General features: G+C 36.7%; 1 protein-coding gene across 1 annotated transcript; it reads left to right on the forward strand.

Annotated features, from left to right (window-relative positions):
* Positions 1–2,364: 2,364 nt before the first annotated feature.
* GLRX3 (glutaredoxin 3) lies at positions 2,365–23,720 on the forward strand. Its single transcript, XM_034436482.3, has 11 exons — positions 2,365–2,557; positions 7,519–7,627; positions 10,157–10,231; positions 10,791–10,992; positions 16,186–16,358; positions 16,447–16,508; positions 18,306–18,363; positions 19,328–19,380; positions 20,973–21,012; positions 21,095–21,187; positions 23,450–23,720. The coding sequence occupies exons 1-11, from the start codon at positions 2,475–2,477 to the stop codon at positions 23,498–23,500; spliced, it is 999 nt and encodes a 332-aa protein (XP_034292373.1). The 5' UTR covers positions 2,365–2,474; the 3' UTR covers positions 23,501–23,720.
* Positions 23,721–24,924: the final 1,204 nt, after the last annotated feature.

Genomic DNA, 24,924 nt, shown 5'->3' on the forward strand with positions numbered 1-24,924 from the left:
TTGAAATTTATCATCCAAAGTTTTAGAAATAAATTCTTTTAAATCTGCCACATCAAATTCTTTTTTCTGAGTTTGTAACTGTTGAGCAGGGGGAAGTTGCGTTTGCTGTTTTTGTGTGGGGGATCCCCCCCCTAATGCCTTCCCTTCCTGCTTCTTTGAAGCCATCCTGGCTCGTGATCTAGTTTTTCTAAAGAGGGAGGTTCCTTTTCCTTTCCCTCCTGCACAAAGACTTCTAAAAAAGTCCCCCAGATTTGATCAAACAAGGGTTAAAATAAAGCAAAGTCCAATATTGAAAAGGGAAAAAATTTCCCAGTTATTTCTCTTATAACAAGCAAGGCAGCTTAGTAGCAACTTGGAAACTTTGTAGCAAAACAAAGTAACTTCACCAATCCACACTCGCTGGCTCGTTAACTCTGAAGCTAGGCGCCATGTTTTTTCAAAGCACTTTCACTCATTTGCATTTTCTCAGATTGAAAAGTCAACAAAGTGCTAATACTTGCGTTTCCAAATTTCAGGATTCAGGTAGTTTCGCTGTTTATTAAAGCTGGTTCTTTCGCTTTAAGTTTCCTGCAGCCGGCTTGTTCTGCAGAGGCAGAATCGTCCCACGCCGCCCGGAGTCTCAGCAGGTTGGAAGGGAGCCGCGCCTGTTTCCTCCCCAGAAACAATTCCCTGGGGGGTTACAGGGGCTCGACCTGTGCCCTGCTATCTCTCCTCCAACAATCCTCAGGATTTTGAAGTTTTCGAGCCGCTTCTCGATCGCGAAGCGGCTCTACAGGCGGCGGGGCTGGCGGAGCTTCAAAGAGCGCCGCCGTCGCCGAAGACAAGGAAACCGGAAGTCGCTTTATTTCTTAATAGACCTAAGTAGAATTAAACTATATTTTTTATACCAAATATAATAGATACAAAATGAAAAATACAACTGGATTATAAATGGAATATTTATATAAAATTTGCTGATTAGCTACCGTGAAAATTTTCCTGAAAATAAGACCCCGTCTTATATTTTTTTGAACCCTGAAATAAGCGCTTGCCCTTTTTGCCATGTGCTCAAATGCCCGATTGGGCTTATTATCAGGAGATGTCTTATTTTGGGCAAAACAGAGTATTAGCATTGTAGGATGTATTCAAAAAATTAATCCAAAATTTGGTACATACACAATTCAAGAAATGCAATTATACAAACACTGGAGACATTTATCGTTTTAGAAAAGTCAGGGTGCACTCCAAAAAGATTAAATAATTCCTAAAGGGAAATCAAGATTCTTAGGTGTAATCCAGAAAATATTAATTTTTGGTGAAAAACATGGAAAGTTGAAATGTTTGAAATCTGGTTAATAGTAAAATTTAATTTATATGCTGCCCGACTCTCGGTTTTTTACAATGGCAAAGATTGAATGGTTAATTCCTAACGACGACTAGGACTGGAAAAACAGAACAGAATAAGAGGTCTTCTTATTCCCTATACCAGGGGTCAGCAACCTGTGGCTCTGGAGCCACATGTGGCTCTTTCACCCTTCTGCTGTGGCTCCGTCACTCAAAATATGTGTCACAACTGCCAATGTGCAACATCTGCGGCAAGCGATTTATTGAGCTTTTCAACCCCGGTAGCCCAAACATGGATAAATCCAAGAAAAGTTTCAGAAGAAAACAGAGCGTTTAATTCGACTACTCGTTTTGTGGCCACTCAAGAAATAGTCAGTCACGGGAAGGGTTTTGTGGCTCCCGGTGTTTTCTTTTCTGTGGGAAACGGGTCCAAATGGCTCTTTGAGTGTTTAAGGTTGCAGACCCCTGCCCTATACCATTCCAGAGAAGTGGCTGTTGTCTCTTCTTAAAAAGCCTCCAGTGATGGAAGGTAGGAAATGTTGGGGTGGGGTGGGGGCAGAGAGAGGGGGGAGAAACAATTACAATTAGTATACTGGAATTTATTTGTATCTGTATTTTCTTAGGGAGATTAAGATGATATACGAGGGGACGTCGCCTCATTTTTCTTCTTCACAGGAACTCGGGTTTCTTAACCTGACAACCTGTTCAAAGTCACCCAGGGGACCTTCGGAGATCAACACACGTCCAGAAAAAAACGCACGTTTGTTTTATTTATTTATTATTTATAAAACAGCCGACAGCTTGAAGCACCCTTTAAATTGGCTCAAAGCATCGTTCATGTCAGGGTTCACAGCGGGGAACCCGTCGAAGCTCAGCTTCGGAACTCCCGTCTCCATTCACCGCACAGAGTTCGAATCTTCCCTCCGGCAACTTCTCAGTCGCGCTGCCCTCTTCCCATGCAAACAATCGCTCTATCTAGCCTCTAGCCCAACAGACTTCTCTGACGAGACTGCCCGAATCCCGGCACGCATGCGCGGGATTTCAGCTACCATTCGGGAGGCAGGAGCCAACTTCGGAAGGGTGGCGCATGCGTGATAAAAGAACGTCACGAATGGAGGGATAGCCCCCCCCTTTTGAGGTCAGCATCAACGATGGCGGCGGAGGGAGCAGCGGGAAGCTTGCTAGAAGCGACATCCTCGGCCCAGTTCCAGGATTTGCTGCAGCGGCCGGACAGGTGGGTATCCCGTCGCCGTTTCGCGGTTATGAGGCTCCGTTGGGGTTTCCTTGGGACGGGGAAAGGAAAGGAAGCCACTGCCAAGTATCGAAATTGCCGCCTGGCTGGTTCTGCTGGGGCTCCGCTGGAGATTTAAATGCGAAAACTTTCATTGTGGACAGTGCTACCGTTGGGGTTCATCTTTCCTTATCCCCAGGCACCTTTGGATTAAAGTTTTTGCTGGCTAAGGAATAGAAGATGGGGTCCCCAAAGTGGACAGTATGTCGTCGTCGACATCATCATCATTATCTATAGCAGGGGTCTCCAACCTTGGCACCTTTAAGACTTGTGGACTTCAACTCCCAGAATTCCTCAGCCAGCTTTGCTGGCTGAGGAATTCTGGGAGTTGAAGTCCACAAGTCTTAAAGGTGCCAAGGTTGGAGACCCCTGCTATAGCACTGTCTATGGAAATTCTTCTGTCTATGCCCCAAAGGTGCTTTTTCAACTGGACTTTCTTGTTTGTCTTTGAAGAGATTTAGCTTCTCATCCAAGAAGCTTCTTCAGCACCGAAGAAGCTTCTTGGATGAAAAGCCAAACCTCTTCAAAGAAAAACAAGAAAGTCCACTTGCCTCTTGAAAAAGCACCTTTGGGACAACTATGACTTACATGTCTGAAAATCTCCATAGACCTCTGACTATTATAGCACTATTAGTTAGTTAAACTAGCAATTATTAAATTATTTTCATGATATAGTTTGTTGATCAACAGTGTGAAAGTCCATGAAGGAGCTGATGTTGTTAAAGAGTTTGGAGACCCCTGGTCTAGGGTATTTTCAGGTTGTCTGGTTGGGGAAGGCTAGCATGAATTGAGAAAGCTTTCCTAAGAGCAAGACAGTAAGTTTATTTACAGAAGAAGTTTATTCATTCATTCATTCATTCATTCGATTTATATGCTGCCCTTCTCCGGAGACTCAGGACGGCTTACAATGCGTTAAGCAATAGCCTTCATACTTTTGTATGTACCTGCTGCTTAGGGCTTTTGGCCCCCCCAAGCAGTGTTCTTTTTATACAAAGTCAGTTTATTGCCCCCACAATCCGGGTGCTCATTTTACCTACCTCGGAAGGATGGAAGGCTGAGTCAACCTGTTTTACCCTGTTTTCTGACATAAATGGTACTAGTGGACCTGTCTTGATGCATGTATATCAACAGATACACACACCTTTACACCCTTACACAGTCTTATTCGTTTGACCCCATACCAGAAGATTTCCCATGCTTTTTTTCCATCTCCCTGCAAATGGTCATGGTTTTGTCAAACTTAATTGCACTTTGTCTTCTCAGTCTGCAGGTCTCATTTTAATCCCATTCAGCATCTTTTCTGTAAACACTTATGACATAAAGGAAGATGTTTCTGTCACTATATGGCAGTCATTTATCTGCCCATCATATCAATCAGCCATAAGACCTGGCACTCTTTAAATACCATATTCATCCTCCATGTTACAATGTTCATCTGTTCATGTTACAATGAATGGGCTTCTTGGAGGGAAGATGGTGTTCAATAGAGCAGCATCTGAGAATGATGAGACAGAAGTAAAAGGCTTTATAAGTAGTCTGGATGGGTATGTGAACAATGTAGGTCAATCCATCTGGGAATATTGAGTCTGAATGAAAAAGAGATTTGTGACAAATATGTTAATATGTCGAGTCCCACAGATTTCAGTAAAATCATGTCTGGATTCCACCTAATACAGTGTGTTGACAGGTTGCCTCCTCTCTGTTCTTTAACTGTAGAACCTTTCTGATAAAACTCTAGTTCTTCAGTATAATGTTTGCCAGATAAGAAAGTGTACCTGCATCTTCCAAAGGAGGATAATTAAATGTAGTATCTCATCTTTAAATTCTTTTATGTTATTTGCCATTAATAAATAGGTGAATCCTATGTTGGGAATGCATATAGGTTGTCCTTAACTTATGATACAATTGGGACCAATTTTTTGCCATGGTTGTTAAGCAAATCAGTGAAATTGTATGAATTACATGCTCATTAAGCAAATCCAGCTTCAGCCATTGATTTTGCTTGTCAGAAGCTGGCTGGGAAGATTGTGAATGGCAATTACATGACCTGGGACACTGCAGACATGCCAGTTGCCAAACACCTGAATTTTGATCACATGACTGGGGAGGCTGTGATTGTTGTAAGTTTGAGTACTGGTTGTAAGTCACTTTTTTCAGTGCCATTGTAACTTTAAAAAGTCACAAAACAAACAATTGTAAGTCAAGAACTACTGTAGTTCTCTGGTTTCTTATGTGTATTCTTTAATTTTTTTCACTGAAAATCAAATAATTTAGGCAGAAATTTGGTTTGCTACTCCAGTTTCATCTTGTTTCTTATTATTTTTACAACTGAATTGAACTAGAGAGGGAATGCATGAACTGTGTATATTATTTCTGTAGAACTAGTTTTTGTGCTGAGCAAGATGGTATTAAAATAAAACCCTGATCTTGCTGAATGTAGAATTTGGCCCCAAGGAGTCTTGCAACCTATGAATATGTATGAATATAGAGGTGAGAGAAGGGCATTATCTCCTTCACATTTTAGAAAATGAGAATGAGAGCACTAAGCTGTATTTCGGTGGGAAAGGAGGAGTTTTGCAGTGACTCAGCAGAACAAAGCTTTAGTCTAAGCTGTACTAATTGTTTTTCTTACATGCTGGTACAGTACAGTTTTAAGAAATAGATACAAATCCGTTTTAGATACAATTATTCTAGGTGAAGATAGAAATAATATAGTGCATTGAAATGAAATAAAAATATGTGTGGGAAAGATTTAAGAATTCTTTCTTCTATATCCCTCACGGAAGTATCTTTCCAAAGCTGGAATGTGTTTGTATCCTAAATGGTGTAAAAAAAGAAAATAGAAAGTTAAAAAAATATAGCAAAGAACAAGAAAAATATATGAAGAAATGACTTTTCCAATAGCCCAATAAGAATAAACAATTTTAGTAACTTATTCTCTTAATATGTAAAAAATGATCTTTCTCCCATATCCCATCTTATATCTACAAACAAATCCACAAAACTTTGTCATTACCATTCTGATGTCGGCAAACGTTCATTAAATGTTAACAGAGATAACAATGTATATTTTAACCTTGATAAAAAAAACCTATACTTCTAACAACCATGATATTTTTGGCCCTTCAAATAATGTTCTAGAACTTGATTCTTTTTCATTGTATTCTTTGTCCCTTCTTATAAAATTCTTCAAAGCTTTAACAAATCTCTTTTGTTCAATATAGGAAAATTATTCAGACCGCTCTCTTGTTTATTATTTTATATCTCTCTTACATATTCAGGTATAAGCCGATTTTTTTTGTAGGTTAGTAGATTGTAGCATCTTGTTCCATATCATGCAGCCTGCCATTTTTAATCCACTTTAAGATCAGTACGGCAGGGGTCCCCAACCTGTGGGCTACAGCCCACTAGTGGACTGTGAGAGGATTACAACCGGGCCATAGAAATGGCCAGTGTGTACGCGCATGTGCACGTGCACCCTCATTTGCATGAAAAGTGGGCAAGTGTGTGTGTATGCTCCATTTGTGTGAGCAGCAAGCATGTGTGCGCATGGCTCACACAAATGGAGCTGCATGTGCATGCTTGCCAGTTACTCATGTGGAACCAACTCTTTCCCCCCCTCACCAGCCCGCAAAGCTAAAAACGTTGGGAAACTCTGTTCTACAATAAAACTTGTCCCTCTTCCATAACATCTTTTAAACACAGCTTATCAATAGTAGCAGACACTCTTAAAATCTGGGTCCATTGTTTAAAAATACTCTGCAATGTGTGCAATGTTAAAATATTTTGCTCCATTTTTATATTAGTACGTCAAATTTAACTGTTCTTTTCCTTTAATTGTAATATTTAGTTTTAGTTTATTTTAGTTCCTTTAGTTCCTTCAATATGCCAACCTATCCTTTTTTTAAAAAAAAAACAATAAATCATTTTTTGACGTTTTCCCACAGGAAGGACTCTTATAATTAATTCCAAAATTTTAGTCCCTTAGTCTGTGTATATTTTCCCAGCAACAAAGTTCTAGTCATTCTTTGCTATTTATTCCAAAGGTTAAAAAAAACTTTAAACTTGTATTTAAAATGCTAAGATTGAAGTTTCAGGCTAGTTAATCCAAAAGTTCCTTTTAGCTGAAAAGCAGTTAAAGCAGTGAAAGTGATTTGAAAAAAAAGCACGTGGTTTGAGCAAGATGGCTATTCCCTTGCCTCCCAGAGTTCTAAACCCACTAGAAACCACTGTCTTGTAGTCTCCTTGCAAGGTGCAACTGACTGGAACACTTGTGGCTGATCTTAGGTCCTCTTCATATCTGGAGTGGAATTATGAAGAGCTGATCAACTTTCTGGCTCTTCATTCTACCAAGGTCACAACTCTGTTTTTAGAGGAACGGTCTTCATTTTGTCCCTGGAAGTTCAAAAAGTGAAAAAAAACATTTCTTTTTTCATAACTTTCTATGCAGAATGTTTTTAACTACAACTGAGCAAGTAGGAGTTGTGTACCAACAATTACATGAGAAGGTACTTTCAACTTTGTAACCCTTGTGGTTATGCAGAGAATGGTTGGATTGGAAGTCTTTGATATTCAGTTTCCCACTGAGGAGCAGCTGTCAGGATCTATTCTTTGGCAGCAGTAAAGAGGATGTGAAGGGAACGGCAATGAATGTGAGTTGAATTTGGATCAGCCTTGAGTAGAATCAGTAGGTATGCTGCAGGGAATATAGGGACTGGTAATGTATCATGTCAAAATCTTGATCCATTGCTACTGTCTATTTTGACTGACAAGTGGTTCTCTTTAGGCAAAAAGGAGGTTTTTTTCCAGTGCCAAATTCTTACACCGTGCCTCTAGTTGCTTTTTACATTGCTCTGGTCTGCAAAAATACCTGACTTCTATGTGTTTCTTTTTTTCTATTGCAGGTCTTTAGTGGTGGTTCATTTTTGGGCCCCATGGGCTCCTCAGTGTGTTCAGATGAATAATGTCATGGCTGAACTAGCAAAAGAGCATCCACAGGTTATGTTTGTGAAAGTAAGTCAATATAGGTATGATTGCTGACTTTGAACAAAAAATGTGAAGTTATTCCAAATTAACTTAAAAAATGTGAATTGGGGCAAGTGAGTTTTGTTCAAACTCACAATTATTTTCCATTTTCATTGGTGGCATATCAAATGCTTTCTTTAGTACAAGTGAATATTTGTTATACTCTTACTTTTAAACCAGGATAAACTGTTAAAATGATGATATAAAAGTGGGGGTAATGCTTGGCCATCCAGTACAGTACAGCAGTACAGACCTCACTCTGTACTAAACATCGACAGGGTCGACAGTGACAGTAAAAGCGGCTAAGTTCGAAAAGTTGTTGACATGCTTTATTTTTAATAAATCCTATATAGAGGCTTTTGAGATTGATAGCATACAATAAGACCTTGATTTAACAGACTAATGAGGGAAGGTCACCTTAGAGATGAATGTCAAATAAAAGGCAAATGGAGAACATGTATATAAGATGAGCAGAATATGTTTAAATGTACATAATGTGAACTGGTTTGCTTAGGATAAAATTTGTTGTCTGAAATGCAGTTTTTATCTGTTACATCCAAATTTGGATAAACTGAGGCCTACAAAAGACTTTATTCTAGTAAGAGTGTATTAATTATTTGATTTGTCATATGCAGCTGATTAAGCAGATCTCTCACTTTTCAATGCAGTTCAGGTGACCAAAATGCCTGCCTCTTTAAATTATATATATTAATACACAGTATCATGTACTGTCATCCTGGGTATGGGAATATTTACAATTTCTAGTAAGATGTTTCAAATAATCAAGGAAAAATAAGTCTACTATACATATAGACATGTATATCTCTGTGTTATAATATGTATACGTGGGAATTAGTATAGAAAAATGCAAAATTGGTAAAAATTTTGAAGGGACAAGAAAAACAAATTCATTTTAAAAAGAAAAGTTGGTGTAACTGAAATATACATAACACATAGTTTTTTAAAAGATAAGCCTAAAATTCAGTCTATAATGCATTCTGAGTATTCGTAGGAAATAAGTAGTAATATAGTGTTACAGGTTGTCCTTGATAATGACCCTAATTGTGGCAGGCAGTTCTGCTGCTAAGTGAACTAGTTACTAAGTGTTGTTTCATCTTGTAGAGAGGTGCAAAATTTATCCTATAGATTCCCATATAAGGCATTTCCCTACTTGGATACCATCCTGATGTGCAGACTTCAGCTCCCAGATGTCTCAGCTAGGACTGTGATAGCCAGATATAAGCTGAAGTCCTCAGATTTGGAAGAGAGCAAGTTTGAAAAAGCCTAAAGTGTTATGTATCTAGAGTTATATATTAACTACTTTTTCATAATTAATGGTTTTTAATATATTTCAAGCATAACTGTTGAATACTCACATGAATATTTATGGTTGTTACAGTGAATGAAAGCTAGCAGAATTACTTCTATTTATTAACATATACCTTCACACCAATGTTTGTGTCTTAAATATATAGTTTTAGACTGTTTTATTATTCAAGTCATTCATTCAGTTGTGTAGTTTTGACTATATTATGCAAAGAAACGTTCATTTGCCATTTCCAGAAAAATATTTGAATTCTTTCAAAATATGTTCAATTTCAAAACATCTGGATCTTAATAGACAGGAATCTTTCTATGGTCAAATAATCAGATTTTGAGTAATTTAGATTTTAAGCCTAAAAGTCACCAACTCATACTCTGTCGTTCTAATACATTTATATTACACATAAAAGACACAATTTGATTACTAAAGCATTATAATTAATGGCTTTATTATAATTATAAATTATAATTAAAGCATAAATGTATGTTACGCTTATTTTCCATCTCCAAATTGTTCGGGCCATTAATAGTTTCCAAGGATGCAAAATTAGATCAGGACTTCTGTGGAAGCCTCATTCCAAATTGCATTTTTGCAGTTTGATATTGGATTGTCAATTTCTCTTGTCAACTTAGTAGTGCGCTAATACCTAACAGTCTTTCAGGAGTTAAAAACTAAAATGTACCAGGCATCAATAGTTTATTGAAGAAATACTCCTTTTTTTTTGCTTCATAATTTGCAGAAGGCTGGAAATGTCAGTCATGATGTACTGCCTCTTGAAATTAGTCAATAGAGCAAACAGCAAGAATTGCTGTGGGCAGAAAATAAGCACTGTAATCATGACATAACTGGGGTCAGTGATTTATGGATTTCAATATAGTAGTAGCTGCATATGATTGAAAATTTACTAGGTCACTAGTGCACCACGAATTTTATTCACAGCCTCTAGGCATCTTTTGAAATGTGCAACAAAATAAAAACCTCTGAACCTGTTTTGACATGGCAGGCTCAGTGGATGACAAGCCTGCCCTGTGAGTTTCATTTAAATGCAAATGTGTCACAAACTTTTGTGCGGAAATCCTTTTTAAACATTTAACATGACTAAAAGAATAGTGTAGACAAGATCAGCCAGTGCAAACTAAACTATAAATAAGCTTTTGGAAACGAAATCATATTTCCTTCTTTTTTTAAAAAAGCTGGAAGCTGAAGCAGTGCCGGAAGTATCTGAAAAACATGAAATTTCTTCTGTTCCAACGTTCTTGTTTTTTAAGGTAAACTTATTTTATCTTTCTTGAATTAATGCTTTGGAGGAGAATACATTATTTCCAGATAAATATTTAAATGTTTATAATATTCAATTTATATAAAAATTTTAGGAATTTCATAATTAAACTATATAGAATTCCTATTTTTAAAATACTGCCTCAGGAGGTATTCCTGTTTTTTTAAATATTGTCTCAGAATCTATTTACAAGAAACTACATTTCAGTTATTAACCATATTAAAATCAATTTGATACCTAAGCTCATTGTGTTGACTTAGTTATTAGATATTTTAGAAGTCATTGTGTTGACTTAGTTATTAGATATTTTAGAAGCTGTGTTTTAATAATTTTGATTCTCATGCCCCACTGATGGGTTTACTAACTTACTATGCTCTGTTTCATTACTTCTCGTGAAATGAATTTTACACCAGCTGCTGCGTTTGAATTTTTCTTGTGGCTTTTAATATAGCAATATGATTTTGTTCTCTATCGTATGGTGATAGTTTTTAGAATTGTGTTGTTGTAGCCTTTGCAATTTGATCAAAGCAGCTATTGTCTGTTGACAGAATTCCCAGAAAATCGATCGATTGGATGGTGCTCATGCACCAGAACTGACCAAAAAAGTTCAGCGACATGCATCTAGTTTACCTCTTTCATCTGCTTCTGCTAATAATGAAAAGGAGGACCTTAATTCACGACTCAAGAAACTGATTAATGCCGCACCTTGCATGTTGTTTATGAAGGGAACACCTCATGAAGCTCGCTGTGGTAAGAATTATTTTAAATGTTTGTGTGGTGGGACAATTTATAAGAGCCGTGGTGGCACAGTGTTTAGTGTGCAGGCTGCTTCTGCTGATCACTGGCTGCCAGCAGTTTGGCAGATCGAATCTCACCAGGCTCAAGGTTGACTCAGCCTTCCATCCTTCCGAGGTCGGTAAAATGAGGACCCAGATTGTTGGGTGTGATATGCTGACTCTGTAAACTGCTTAGAGAGGGCTGTGAAGCACTGTGAAGCAGTATATAAGTCTAAGTGCTATTGCTATTACTATATACAATTTTGTGTTATAGGTTTTCTAAAAAAATCTGATCTCTGAATGCTCAGGACTGATCAGCATTCTTTTTAGCAATTCTACTAGTTCACTCATTTAGCCTGGGCGCTAAATGATGGAGGACACAGTTGCCTTGGTGCATCTTAACTGCAGCTATGCTAGACCTAGGTCTGGTTTTCTAGGTTCAGGAGATTTAGGAGTTATTGTTAGGTTAAGAGTACTGTACAGGTAGTCCTCAATGTATGACTGCAATTGAGCCCAACATTTATGTTGCTAAGTGAGAAAGTTGTTAAGTGAGTTTTGGCCCATATTATAACTTTTCTTGCCACATTTGTTAAGTGAATCACTGTGGCTGTTAAATTAGTAACATGGTTATTAAGTGAATCTGGCTTCCTCATTGACTTTGCTTGTCAGAAGATTGCAAAAGGGGATCACATGACCCTGGGACATTGCAACTGTCATAAATGTGAGTCAGTTGTTGAGCATCCGAATGTAAATCACATGACTATGGGGATGCTGGCAATGGTCATAAGTGTGAGAATGGTCATAAGTCACTTTTTTAAGCGCCATTGTAACTTTGAATGGTCACTAAGCGAACTATTGTAAGTCAAAGACTTCCTGTAGATCATTTTGGATAGAAAGGGGAACGGGGAAAGAGATAATAGAGGTTTAGTCCTATATGAAGTATATGGAGAAAAGGTATGTAGAAATCGTTGCTTACAGAGATACTACTCTTGTTTTGACTGAAACTATTCCAACATTGGCAGAGACAAGTGATCAGAGTATAATTACTCCATTGTCTCTTAAACCACACAAAAGAAACCTTAACACTTAAAAGTATGATAATATTTTAAGTGTGGAAGATGGGTAAAGGGTTGGGAGTGATTTCTTTCGCATTTATAATATGGATCAATGAGCTACGCAGTGGGTTTCTGAGGAGAAGGCGGCTTCATCCACTTCAGGGTAGTGCCTGTATCCTTTAGGTCAGTACTGTATCTTTTGTTCTCTTTGGAAGGAGTTTAGGTGGGTTGGAACACCTGTATACATGAGAATCATTCAGCTACATTTATTCTAAGTATATAAAAGATTCCAAGTTCATTAACTTCTATATAGCACCTGGATCATTTTTGAGCAATATTTGTTAGTAATAAAAAATGGATCTCTTGTAATAATATATAATGGATTCATCTTTAAGGACATTGTTTGACGAATGAACCAAATGTTGCACCTACTTATTATCATTACTCTCCTCTTTACACAATTTTATTCAATTTTTTTTTCATTATCTTTTGTTTCAAAATATTTCTATCTCTACTTAATTTGCTGTGTATTGGCTTGCTGTAAGCACTGTACTGTATACATCATTTCTTTCACAGAAGTGCAGCTAATCCTCGACTTATAACCATCCATTTAACACCTGTTCAAAGTTGTAATGGCACTGAAAACGAAAATTATGACCGTTCCTTGCACTTAACAACCATCACAGCATCCCCACAATCATGTAATCCAAATTCAGGTGCTTGGCAATCAGCGTGTATTTACAATGGTTGCAGGGTACCAGGATTTCATGTTTGCCGTTCGCAAGCTTTCCAGCTGGCTTCTGACAAGCAAAGTCCACAGGGGACGCTGGATTCATTTAATATTGTATGATTCACTTAGCAACTGCAGCTGATTCACTTAATAACAGTTGGCAAGAAAGGTCATAAAATTGGACGTGATTCACTTAACAACCTTGTTTAGCAATGGGAATTCTCATTCAGATTCACTGAGTTCAGTTACTGAGTTTAGTGTAATACTGATTGATAAGCTATGCATGCATACTCATTCCAGAACAGCAATATAACCGGCATATAAATGAATGTGAGGAAGAGATGGGTTTTAGCTGTACTGTGCTATTCTTTGGCTGCTGCTGTATCTGTCTATAAATCTCATGCACATTTATAACAACAGATTATCTGTATTTTGGCTCTTATTTCCTCGGGAAGATTACAACAATAGTTACGATGTATATTATAAAATTCTATAAGATTGCCTTATAAGCACCGTATAACTGTTCAGAACAGGATATCAACTACACAGAGTTACTGGTTCTAAAGTTCCTAACAGATTGTGTCCAGACTAATTGGCATAAAAAAGGCAATGGTTTTCCATTTGTATCTGAGTATAATTAAATTATTGGAATCAGCAGTCCTTATTATGGCTGGTATTTCATCACTGCCTATGTAAAATCTATTTACAACAATGTTATATTTCATCTGTGCCCTAGCTCCCTGCTTATAGGTGTTTTTGCTTGCTGACATCATTAGTATTACACAACGATTATATGTAGCTTTCCATCTCTTTTAGTGTACATTCTCATTATGCAGCCTTGGTCTGTATGTTCTTAAATATACACTTCAGACGTGCTTTCATTAGCTTTTGCATTGCTCAGATTGCATTTGCTTTTTTAAAAAAAGTCAGATATTTTGTTATGGGAATAAAGTATGATGTTGGCACTTTACCCTAAGCATAATAACATTTTCAGCCTGCTACTTTAACCCTTAAAAATGAAGTCCCATCAATCAATCTTTTTGTCTGTTTATAGTTGCCTACAGCTAAAATAAAGTGTTGGTGCTCTTTTCTTTAGAAGCCTCTTACTGTAGAAATGAATTAATATATTGGTAGCAAAATAACCATCAGCAATCACCCTGTAGCTGTTTACTAATGAACTCCCAGATGAATGGGGAAAGAAGGGAGATCAGGATTCTTGTTTCACTCGAGGCAGTACAAGAACTTAATGCTTCAGTTCTACGAAGAAAAGCAACTTATACATCATATAAATAAATACTGTTTGCTCTTGGCTCAAAATGCAGATTATGAAGACCTCAAGCTACAGTACAAAACAAAAGTAATGGGAAAATTTGCCAGATAGAAATCTTGTATAGGTTGCTTAGAATGTGCACTTATTTTAAAACTGTCATAATATATCTGGTGTCTTGGAACTTCTTGTAAATTGGGCAATATTTTTCAGATACCGTGCAAAGCTGTGAATATATATAGCAACACATGCTATATATAAGAAAGGTTTCTGTTTTGTAAGGAGAAAATTTAAATATAGTAGACAAGATTATATACACATGCACATATACAGTATAAATTTTGTTTTCTAGGTAGTTTTATTGCTCTTGTTTAAATGGAGTTAACAGTAAAATAACATGTTTGATACTGAAGTATAAATATCAAATATCACAGTTGTACAATTGAAATTAAGGAGATGGGTAAGTGATACTATATCATTGGGCCCTTTTCCTAAATTCTCCACTTCTTGGCTGCTGCTCAGTTTTATACCTTGAATTATTAAAATGTTTGTTAACTGACATTAAGCAAAAATTCTCTGAGTCAGCCATGAACTTTTCATTAATGTAAACATATTTTCAACAGTGGCCACAGTTGGGGAGGAAGAAAAATATGCTATTAGGAGTTGATAATGATGCTAGAATAAAATTATGAGTCTTATATATTGTGTATAGGAACTACATAAAATATAGAGTAACAAGGCTGTAAGGGACCCTGGAGCAGAGGTGGTATTCAGCAGGTTCTGACCAGTTCTGGAGAACCGGTAGTGGAAATTATGAGTAGTTCGGTAAATACCACCTCTGACTAGCCCCGCCCCCATCTATTCTCTGCCTCCTGAGTCCCAGCTGATCAGGAGGAAATGGGGATTTTGCAGTAACCTTCCCTTGGAGTGGGGAGGGAATGCAGATTTTGCAGTAACCTTCCCCTGGAGTGGAGAGGGAATGGAGATTTTACAGTATCCTTCCCCTGCCACGCCCACCAAGCCACGCCACACCCCCAAGCCACGCCCACAGAACCGGTAGTAAAAATTTTTGAATCCCACCACTGCACTGGAGGTGTTCTAGTCTAACTCGCTGCTCGAGCAGGAGATCCCATTCTGGGCAGATGGTTGTCTAATCTCTTCTTGAAAACCTCCAGTGAGAGAACACCCACAACTTCTGGAGGCAAGCTATCCCACTGATTAATTGTTCTCACTGTAGGAAATTTCTCCTTAGTTCTAGGTTGGATTTCTTTTTAATGATCTTCCACACATTACTTCTTGTCCTCCCTTCAGTTGCTTAGTTTAGAGAATAGGCTGATCCTCTCTTCTCTGTGACAGCGTCTCAAGTACTGGAAGATTGCTATCATGTCACCCTCTAGTCCTGTGATGGCGAACCTATGGCACATGTACCACAGGTGGCATGTGTAGCCATATCGGTGGGCACGCGAGCTTGGGCCTTCTGGGCCCATCAGAAGTAGGAAAACAGACAGTTTCCTACCTCTGGAGGGCCTCGGGGGTGGTGGTGGGGAAGGCCTATTTTTCTCTCTCCCCAGCCTCTAGAGCCTTTTTACGAGTCTGAGGAGAGTGAAAATAGCCTTCCCCACTCCCTCTGGATGCCAGAAATGGCCCGTTTGCCAACTTATGGTGGGGCCAGAAGGCCGGTTTTTTGCTCTCCCCAGCCTCCAGAGCCTTTCTAGGAGTCTGGGGAGGGCGAAAATGGCCTCTAGAAGTCGACAAACAGGCTGTTTTCGGCCTTCGGAGTGCCTCTGGGGGGGGGTAGCCGTTTTCGCCCTCCCCAGACTCCTAGAAAGGCTCTGGAGTGCGGGGGGCTCATGCGCGCATGTGCGGGGGCAGGGTGCATAGAAATATGGGTGTGGGCACTTGCACGCGACCCCACCCCCCGCTCCTGGCATGCGATGGCAAAAAGGTTAGCCATCACTGCCGTAGTCCTTCTCTTTGTAAATGTAGACATATCCCTTTATTTTATCATAATTTAATTTTGTGGGAGACTTCTGTTAGTTTTAAGATCGATACAGTTTCATTAAAAATTGTGCTTTTTTTTCTTTTTGCCTCCCCCCCCCCCCCGCAATCTTCCAGGTTTCAGCAGACAAATCATAGAAATTCTTAACAAACACAACATTTTGTTTAGCAGCTTCGATATATTTTCTGATGAAGAAGTGCGCCAAGGTCTAAAAACATACTCCAATTGGCCTACTTATCCTCAGTTATATGTAAACGGAGAGCTTATAGGTGGACTGGACATTGTTAAGGTTAGAAATTAAAATCATCTGTTTCTTTTTTTAAAAAAAAAAATCTTATTAAAAAACTATTTTACGAATACACATTTTTGTATTTTAGGAGCTTGAGGCTTCAGGCGAATTGGATACAGTCTGCCCTAAGGCACACAAATTAGAAGACAGGTATGGTACATTTTGTTTTCGTAAAGAAGAAAATGGGTATATTCCATGTTTGAATTTAATTGCTGTCCACTTTGTAGCATTGTTAGTTTTCTTTTTCGTGCTACAAAAGAAAACCTGTACAACAATGTGTGATATGTGCGTCTTCTTTTTTCTTTTGTGTTTTCACCTTGATTTCTTTCTTTTTTTAATACTTAAGTGTAAGAATACTCATTGCTATTCTACAAAATGACAATTGCGAAATCAGATTTGTCGCAAGTAGTTTGGTCAGTCACCAAGGATGGAAAAAATATATCTGTATTCATTGGAAAACCCATAGGTTTTTATTCTCTATACTAATGGCTTAAGGAGAATTTATCTTCAGTTCTTTCAAATTCAAACAGTATAATTTTTTTAAAATACATTATTCTTCCTGTTCCTCAAGAGAACATAACTCACATAAAAAATAGTTATGCAAAATATTTCTAGATCAAAACACTTTTATCCCAGAATGTTCCATTATGAGGTTTTGAAAGGCTTTTGACCCTATTTGAAATGACATGTTCCGGTTTTCTTTAGAAGTCGGAAAGGTGGGAATATTTCTAGTAAATTTGCAGTCATTATAATACTTCTTGTAAGACTGAAACTGATACTCTGGTGTAGGAATGTTCTTCAAATGTTCCCTTTGTCTTTATCCTGTTGACCAGGTGTCCCCAACCCCCGGGCCGTGGCTCACTATCGGGCCGCAGCCTGTTCAGATCAGAGCCGCAGAAGCGGCGGGTGAGTGCAGACATCCATGTGCAATTCCACTTGCATGTGGATAAGACGGGTGGTCATGTGTACACACCTCCATTTGTGTGAGTAGTGGGTACATGTACATGCCGCTTGTGCAAATGGAGCTGCACATACATGCTGTCCATCGTTTGCATGGAACGATCCCCTCTGCCCCCCCTCCCCCCCCCAGTCTGCAAAGCCAGAAAGGTTGGAAACTGCTGATGTTGACTACACATATTCATAGGCACAGATTTGCTGAGATTTTACTGTTGTTTCATTATTTTTGTATATTAGCAATTCTCACTGTTAAAATGCTATCACAGAGCCTGTTAATTAAAACAGCTTTACTGCAGGATACTAACAAGGCGGAGTGCAGAAGAAAAACACGTCGCATTATTTACAAAATATATTTGAATAATCATGATTATATTAGAAACTGAATAAAGTTGACCAAAGTGGTTTCAAGATACTAAATCATCACCACTGTTTTTTGGATTATTTTGAAGTAATTCCTACTATGTTCAGTAGAGATTAAGTGCTGTGATTCTGGCTGGACTTTTAAGAAAAAAAGTTAATGCTTGAGAATCCATTGCTAGCCATTTTTTAGAAATTTTTATCTTTATTATTGATATAGTTGCTTTTTGGGATTAGCCACTTCTGGTTTTATATTAAGCTTTGTTCGCCATTTTTGGAAATAAATGTTCCCTTTTCCTGTGTTTAAAATTATTATAAATTCATGACAATAATTGGAAGTCACTACTGTGTATGTTACATTAATCTTATTTCAAAAACAGACTAAATACTACTCTAATGCATTTCTAATATAAATCAGCAGTTGTAAACAGCCAATTTTAGAGATTGTTTAAATCTATACATGGAAAAGCATTGTTAGAAAATAATTTTAAAATCCATATCTTGTTATGAGAGAAAAATAAGTAAACATAAAATCGTTGAAAGAAGAGTGACATGTTTCAGTGAAATTCTGTTTTTGATCTATATTCTCTTACAAGTTAATGCCAAGATGTTATCAATCTTTTCCTTTTTTAGGCTCAAAGATTTGATAAACAAGGCCCCTGTGATGCTATTCATGAAAGGGAATAAACAGGTAAGATTTGTAAGAATGCTTTAGTTTGATGAACATTGTAACTTATTACAATAATGCATTAGCTGTTCCCAACTTTATGACTTCTATATACAATAGAACCATAGTGTCAGAATTCCCACCTATTATGGTTTGTATAAGAATCCTAAGAACTACAATCCCAGATTATGAAGGAATGTCATCTGGAAAATGTGGTCGAAAGGTCAGAGCATGAAAGTACAGTATTTATGTATTTCTGGAACTAGAAAGTATAACTCTATGTGTTTTTTGGCTAGAAAACTAACTAAATACAAATGCAAACAGCCATTTGTCATGAGAAAAGCGTTCCTGAAGTATAGTTTTTGAGGAGTTTGATAGTAACATTTGAGGCCAATACTACTTTATTGTTCCTGTTTAGTGACCATTTACAGTTGTGCCAGCGATGAAAGCATAACTTTGTGACCAATCTTTGCATTTAGAACCTTTGCATGAAGGTCTTTAAAGGAAAGCTGAAGACATGATAATTAAAGTTGCAGTTTCACTTACCAACCACTTCATTTAATGATCTAGTTGCCAGTTCCAATTGTGGTTACTAAACAAGGACTACCTGCAACCATGCTTTCATGTATAGTTAGGTATATAGACATGTAGAAAGTTCACAGCAGAATGTACTACATATCTGATAAACTGGTATAAATATCATTCTAAGGTGAAGACGGGGGGAAAATTGCTCACATTAATTTTTAGAATGTCTTATTTTTTTGTTCCTTATTTATGAATTGTTCCAACCTGTTGCCTTCTAAATATTTTGAGAATTAAAATAATGTTTGAGTAGTGATCTGCTGTCTTTTGAGGATTTCAGGTTGGAGAATGTAAACATCTAAAGACTATCTTAATTTTTTAAAATCTGTTTGCCACAACTTTAAAATTAATACATATGTGTTAATCTAGTAGAAAACAATGATTTGTTCTTTTATTCTTATTTTAGACGGCAAAGTGTGGATTCAGCAAGCAGATTATAGAAATTCTAAATAATACTGGGTATGTAACTAATGTATTATCTTAAATTTTGTTAAAATATGCCAGCATATTATTTTCTTGCATTATACATGATCTAAACTAAAAACATTATAAAGATTAAAAACATCTTTGGTATGTTAATTCTTAGCTTTTTAATCTTTATAGTACTTTTATCTTTTCAATATCCATTAATTCACTGATTGTATCTTTTGTTGTCCCCTCTGCATTTTTGCACTCTTCCTCTATATACTGGAAGGCTCTTTGTATCTGGTTGCCTACTATTATCATAGTTAATAATTAAATAGAAGAAAGACATTTTACCAGATTTGGCAACTAATCCTAACCCTAACCCCTCATTTCCATTCATCAGTTCTGTTGGTTCTCTCAGTGGCAAGCTGACTTGGACTCTAATAGTGTCATCTCAGTAGTCAGTTTAGGACTGTAATGCTAACCTTGTAAACTACATAATCAGAATTAGATCTCATGCTCAAGATCTTTTGTTCAGGTTTCCATCTCTAGCCCTCTTAGAGTTCACTTTAAATCCCCTTGATCAAGTTCAGTATGCTTTGATTATAAGAGCCATGGTGGTGCAGTGGTTAGAATGCAGTACTGCAGGCTAATTCACTGCTCACTCCAGCAGTTCGAACCTGATTGGCTCAAGGTTGACTCTTTCAGCCTTCCATTCTTCCGAGGTCAGTAAAATGAGACAGATTGTTGGGGGCAATACGCTGACTCTGTAAACTGCTTAGAGAGGACTGTAAAGCACTATGAAAACGGTATATAAATCTTATTGCCATTGCTATATTCCTAACCACTCTTTCTTGGTAAGTGTTAGGATTCTTTTTAAAAATTGTCTCCAGTTAGACTGATTGACTCAAAAGAGCCACAAAAGCAGTGAACTCTGGACAGGTGATTCTTTTCCCCCCCAAAAATCCCCCTATAAGGGTTTGGGGGTGTTTTATTTTGAAAAATAAAAACGAAGTATAAATTATGAAATTTACTAGCTTATATGTGTTGTATATAGCTTCTATCCCATATTACTATCCTATCCTATACTTACTATCCTATATTACTGTAAAATTACTATTACAACAATACTATCTACTTCATAGTAGTACTATTATATGGTAATGTTTTCTTCTTAAAAAAATTGTTCTGCCTTAATTTCCTCTCTCTGGAATTTCTTCTGAATTTTTTCTTCTATTTCTGACCAGGATAGAGTCCTTACAAATTTCCATGTTGTGCTTCTATACTTGTACTTTTCCTTGCTTTGCCTCTGTAACTTTTTTTTCCCTGGACCATTCACTTGGTTTGAGGGGAAAAAACACCTTCATTTATGTGGCTGCATTATTCTGTTTGCTGGTGGCTGCAGAGCTGCCAAAAGAAATGTCTCCTCTATTCCCCTCCTGCACCTGTTTCAAGATTGCAGCTTTATTGGCAATTCTGCCCATGCTGACATTGGGAGAAGCCTTAAATAAAATAGAGAAATAAAAAGGCAGCACAGATCCTGACAATTTTTCTAAGCAGGTTACTCTTTGAGAGTAGGCTACCTTTCAAAACTGTTAACTATTTCTTTCAAGGTAAAATAAGTGTCAATGTCTTTTTTTATTTAGTGTGGATTATGAGACTTTTGACATACTGGAGAATGAAGAGGTACGTTGTTCAAAAGCAATTCTCTTATTACGGAGTTTAGAAATCTATAATGTGGAACATTAATCAAGTCTACATTTCTCAGGTGCGGCAAGGATTAAAGAAATATTCAAACTGGCCAACTTACCCACAGTTGTATGTGAAAGGGGAACTCGTTGGAGGTCTAGATATTGTTAAGGTGAGAAAAGAATAGTTGAGAAGTTTGTAACAATTTCATTTTTAAAAATAGACCTCTTGTTATCCATTTTGATACTTGATGTTCAGATTTATGATTTCTTTGTTGCTTATTCCTCAATTGTAGTTTTAATGTCCTAAAAATTTGGGTCCAGGATTAAAGTTAAATAAATGGAAATAGCTTTATTACATTTTATCAGGGCCATATTATTGAAATGGGGAGTCCTTGGTGCTCTCTGAGCTTGCTTGTTTTCTTGCAGATGTTTTGCTACCCTAACTAGGTAACATGTTAGATAATGAAACATCTGCAAGAAAACAAGCAAGCTCAGAGAGCACCAAGGAGCCCTCAATCATTAATTTGTACAAGTTTATTTCTGGTGTTTTTGACATTTGAAATATTATGTCTTAAAAGTTTTTTTATAACCTATCATCAGCCTGATATATTGTAAAAAAAAAAACACCTTAAATCTTCATTGAATAGTTATACTACTACTACTAATAATAATAATGAAAAGTTGTTTCTTGACATCAATCAGTTATTTGTTCTAAGAGATATCTCTTCTTACTCCCATGGGTGCATTTAAAGTTATTATTTGGTTTTTAGCTTTAGTCTTCAACATTATTTTTTTCCGGAAACAATATGTTTTGCAAAAAAAAGTGTCACATTTCTGAAAAAGAAAGTAAGATTTTATTGTATACTTTTAAAAAATGGCCCTGAAGGAAAAAATAGATCTGTATTTCTTGCTCCATCTTCTTATATTTGTGTGTGTGCACACAATGAACAAGCGTTGACTTCTAAACCTAAATACTCTGGGGTCTATTCTTGTCTTCAGTGTTTTATAGCTAATATCAAAGTCATTGTATCTACTGGGAAGGAAGAATCAATAAGTCTCATTAGTTTTTTTAAAAATAGATTTATATTATTTAGCTCATGTAGTTATTTTTTTAAAAACAAATGTTCAGCAGTATACTGCATTCAAAGATTATACACTGTATGGTTTTAAGGAATGTAAGATATTTTCACTTTTGTTACATGTAGGTTCTATTAAATTTCCTTACATATGACACACATTATGTTTTGAGGCCCTAGGAATTGAGATGAATCAAATGATACAGTTCACATTTTAATCATTTTGAAAATCTACTGGGAAGTATTTTTCTTCGACAGTAACTATTTTTCTACATAGTTCTAGTTAGCAATGTTCAATAAAAATTCCATTTCGGCAGGCAGAATCATCTGGTTTCTTTTTGGGTTGATTTTAAAAACCATCTCCAATAATTGAATTTATTAAAACTATAATTGGAGCTTGAAAAGTTCCAAAAACAGTTGTTCTACATTATTATCTTTCTTTTTTCCAGCGTAGAACATTTAACAGGTTTCTTTAGTTTCATTAACAGAGAAATTTCTCAGGATGTTGCAAACTAATTGTAGGCCTTGCCCTATAATTTTTTTTTTTAAAGTCAGTGTAATTTTTTTTTTTTAAAGTCACTGTCTTTTTTTGAAGTCAGTGTCTGTTGCTCTGAATTGTTCTCACAAACAACCAAAGATATAATGAAATATGATTAACAATGCCAGAAAAAATTATGCTTATAACATTTACCCTTTTCCATTTGTGTGATGCTCTCCCTGCTCGTGTTTCTAGGGAAACACGAACAGGAACAAAAGTAGTGAAGAATGTATTCCAGACATAAAGAAAATTCTAGGTTCATTTGAGGGCTTATAGTAAGTAGTGGTAATACTTTCTAATGCTTAAGTCCCAGAGAACTGTTGCTGTTACGAATTACAGTACTGGGTTTAGATCATGAATGTCCAGCCTTTTGACTTGCCTGGGCTGGATTGAGTGAAGAGGAGTTGTCTTGGGCTGCATATAAAACATATAATAGATATAATGTATATAAATCATACAATAACGTATATGATCTTGTGGGGCTGCATTCTAACTATCCAGAGCCATATGAAACCCATGAATCATGGGTTGGAGACACCTGGTTTAGATGATGAAATCTTACTTGGTCTAAGGTAAAATTCATATCTGAGGCTAGAAAGACTCCATGAAGCTGTGCCAGATAAGATTTTATAGTTGTCATATAGCAAGTTTATATGACAGATTTCTAGAACACATTGATAGATGTGTTTAATGAATTCATTCATTGGTTAATGAATAAAACAGCTATAGGCACTGGACTTTATGCATCCAACTTGCTTTTTGGTAGAGCTTTTGTAATCATATCAGTCCCTGAATGTTTTCTCCCTTTCTTCTTCCAGGAACTAAATGAATCTGGTGAGTTATCATCTATCCTGAAAGTAGAAAATTGATGCAAATGGAATACATTGATCAAGACAACTGAAATACAAACATTATTATTGACATTTGCACTAGAACAGGTTACGACAGGAAAAAAAAACCCCAGAATGCAGGTTTCTGACTTCCTTTTCATATCAGACCATACTAGAGAAGTATGTAAAATGTAGACATTCATACAACTGTAAACTTGTGAACATTTTCAGACTGGATTAAAATTGAAGTTCAAACATGTATCTGAGTACTTTAATTTTTCATTCCATTCACACAGGCATCTAGCTGACCTAGCCCTTGTTTAACTGGTAGATCTGCTCACCATCTTATAGCCATTGAACTTTCTAATGTTGCGGTCTGATGCATATAATAAAATAAAGACATCGTTATGGGGGTCCAGTTAGACTCAAGAATGAGGACTCCATCCTATCAGAATTAATGAGCCATATCTTTTTAGCCATATTTTATGGTTAAAAGGGGCATAGCATAACACACTTAGGGGATTTTCCTTACCTTCATTGATTGGGAATTTAATCTGAATTATATATCTCTTACTAAATTTGTAGTCATTCTTCCAAGACGTTTGCCTGCTATTTCTATAATTTAGATTAAAATGCACGAAAACTATTTTATCTATGCCACTCAAACAACTTGAATAAACTGGCAGTAGAAAATAGAATCGACTCTTCATAGCAAATAGGTGCTGAGCGTTAAGAGAAATATCAGCATGATTTACTGTAATGCTAAATTCTAGATAAATTCTAAATGACTTAAGCCACACAAAAGGATTAAAAGCAAGTCCATGTACTCAAAGGAATGTAAGCAATGGCGGCAGTGCAGCAAGAAACAACAGTTTCTGCAGCAGAATATTTTGTCAGCATATTCCAGCTGACCTTCAAGACAATGGTCAAAAATCTGCTAAATTGCTGAAAAAGCCTAGAATTTATTAATTTGTTATATTTATATAACCACCCATTTCACAATCAAATAGCTGTGGAAGTGTAGAAATGCACTTATCTATCCATCCATCCATCCATCCATCCATCCATCCATCCATCCATCATATATATTGGTTGCAAAATAAAATGGGAAGCCAGGGAAGTATACAGTAGGAGTACTTTGCTTGGACTGCTACATTTCTGCACATTCTTCTGGTATTTATATTAGGGATTTGCAGAACATATAATGTAACATTTTCCAACACTACGTACTGACTGCTAGCCATATTATAGACATTGAGTATGAATTGGGTATCCCATCACCACAAACATTTGGGTCAAAGACACCTGTGGCAGTATTATTCTCTATGGCCTGCATAAAATAGGCAAACTACTTTTAGATTATCCTAAAAGCATCCTGGGCCCAAACCCTGTAAGTCTTTACCTGCAGTAACTATAATATATGTGTTAAACTGTTGAAATGATTTTCATCTCTGAATCTGTGA

The sequence above is a fragment of the Pantherophis guttatus genome, chromosome 6, assembly GCF_059756535.1.
Source record: "Pantherophis guttatus breed Tessera chromosome 6, ASM5975653v1, whole genome shotgun sequence".
Lineage (NCBI taxonomy): Eukaryota > Metazoa > Chordata > Lepidosauria > Squamata > Colubridae > Pantherophis > Pantherophis guttatus.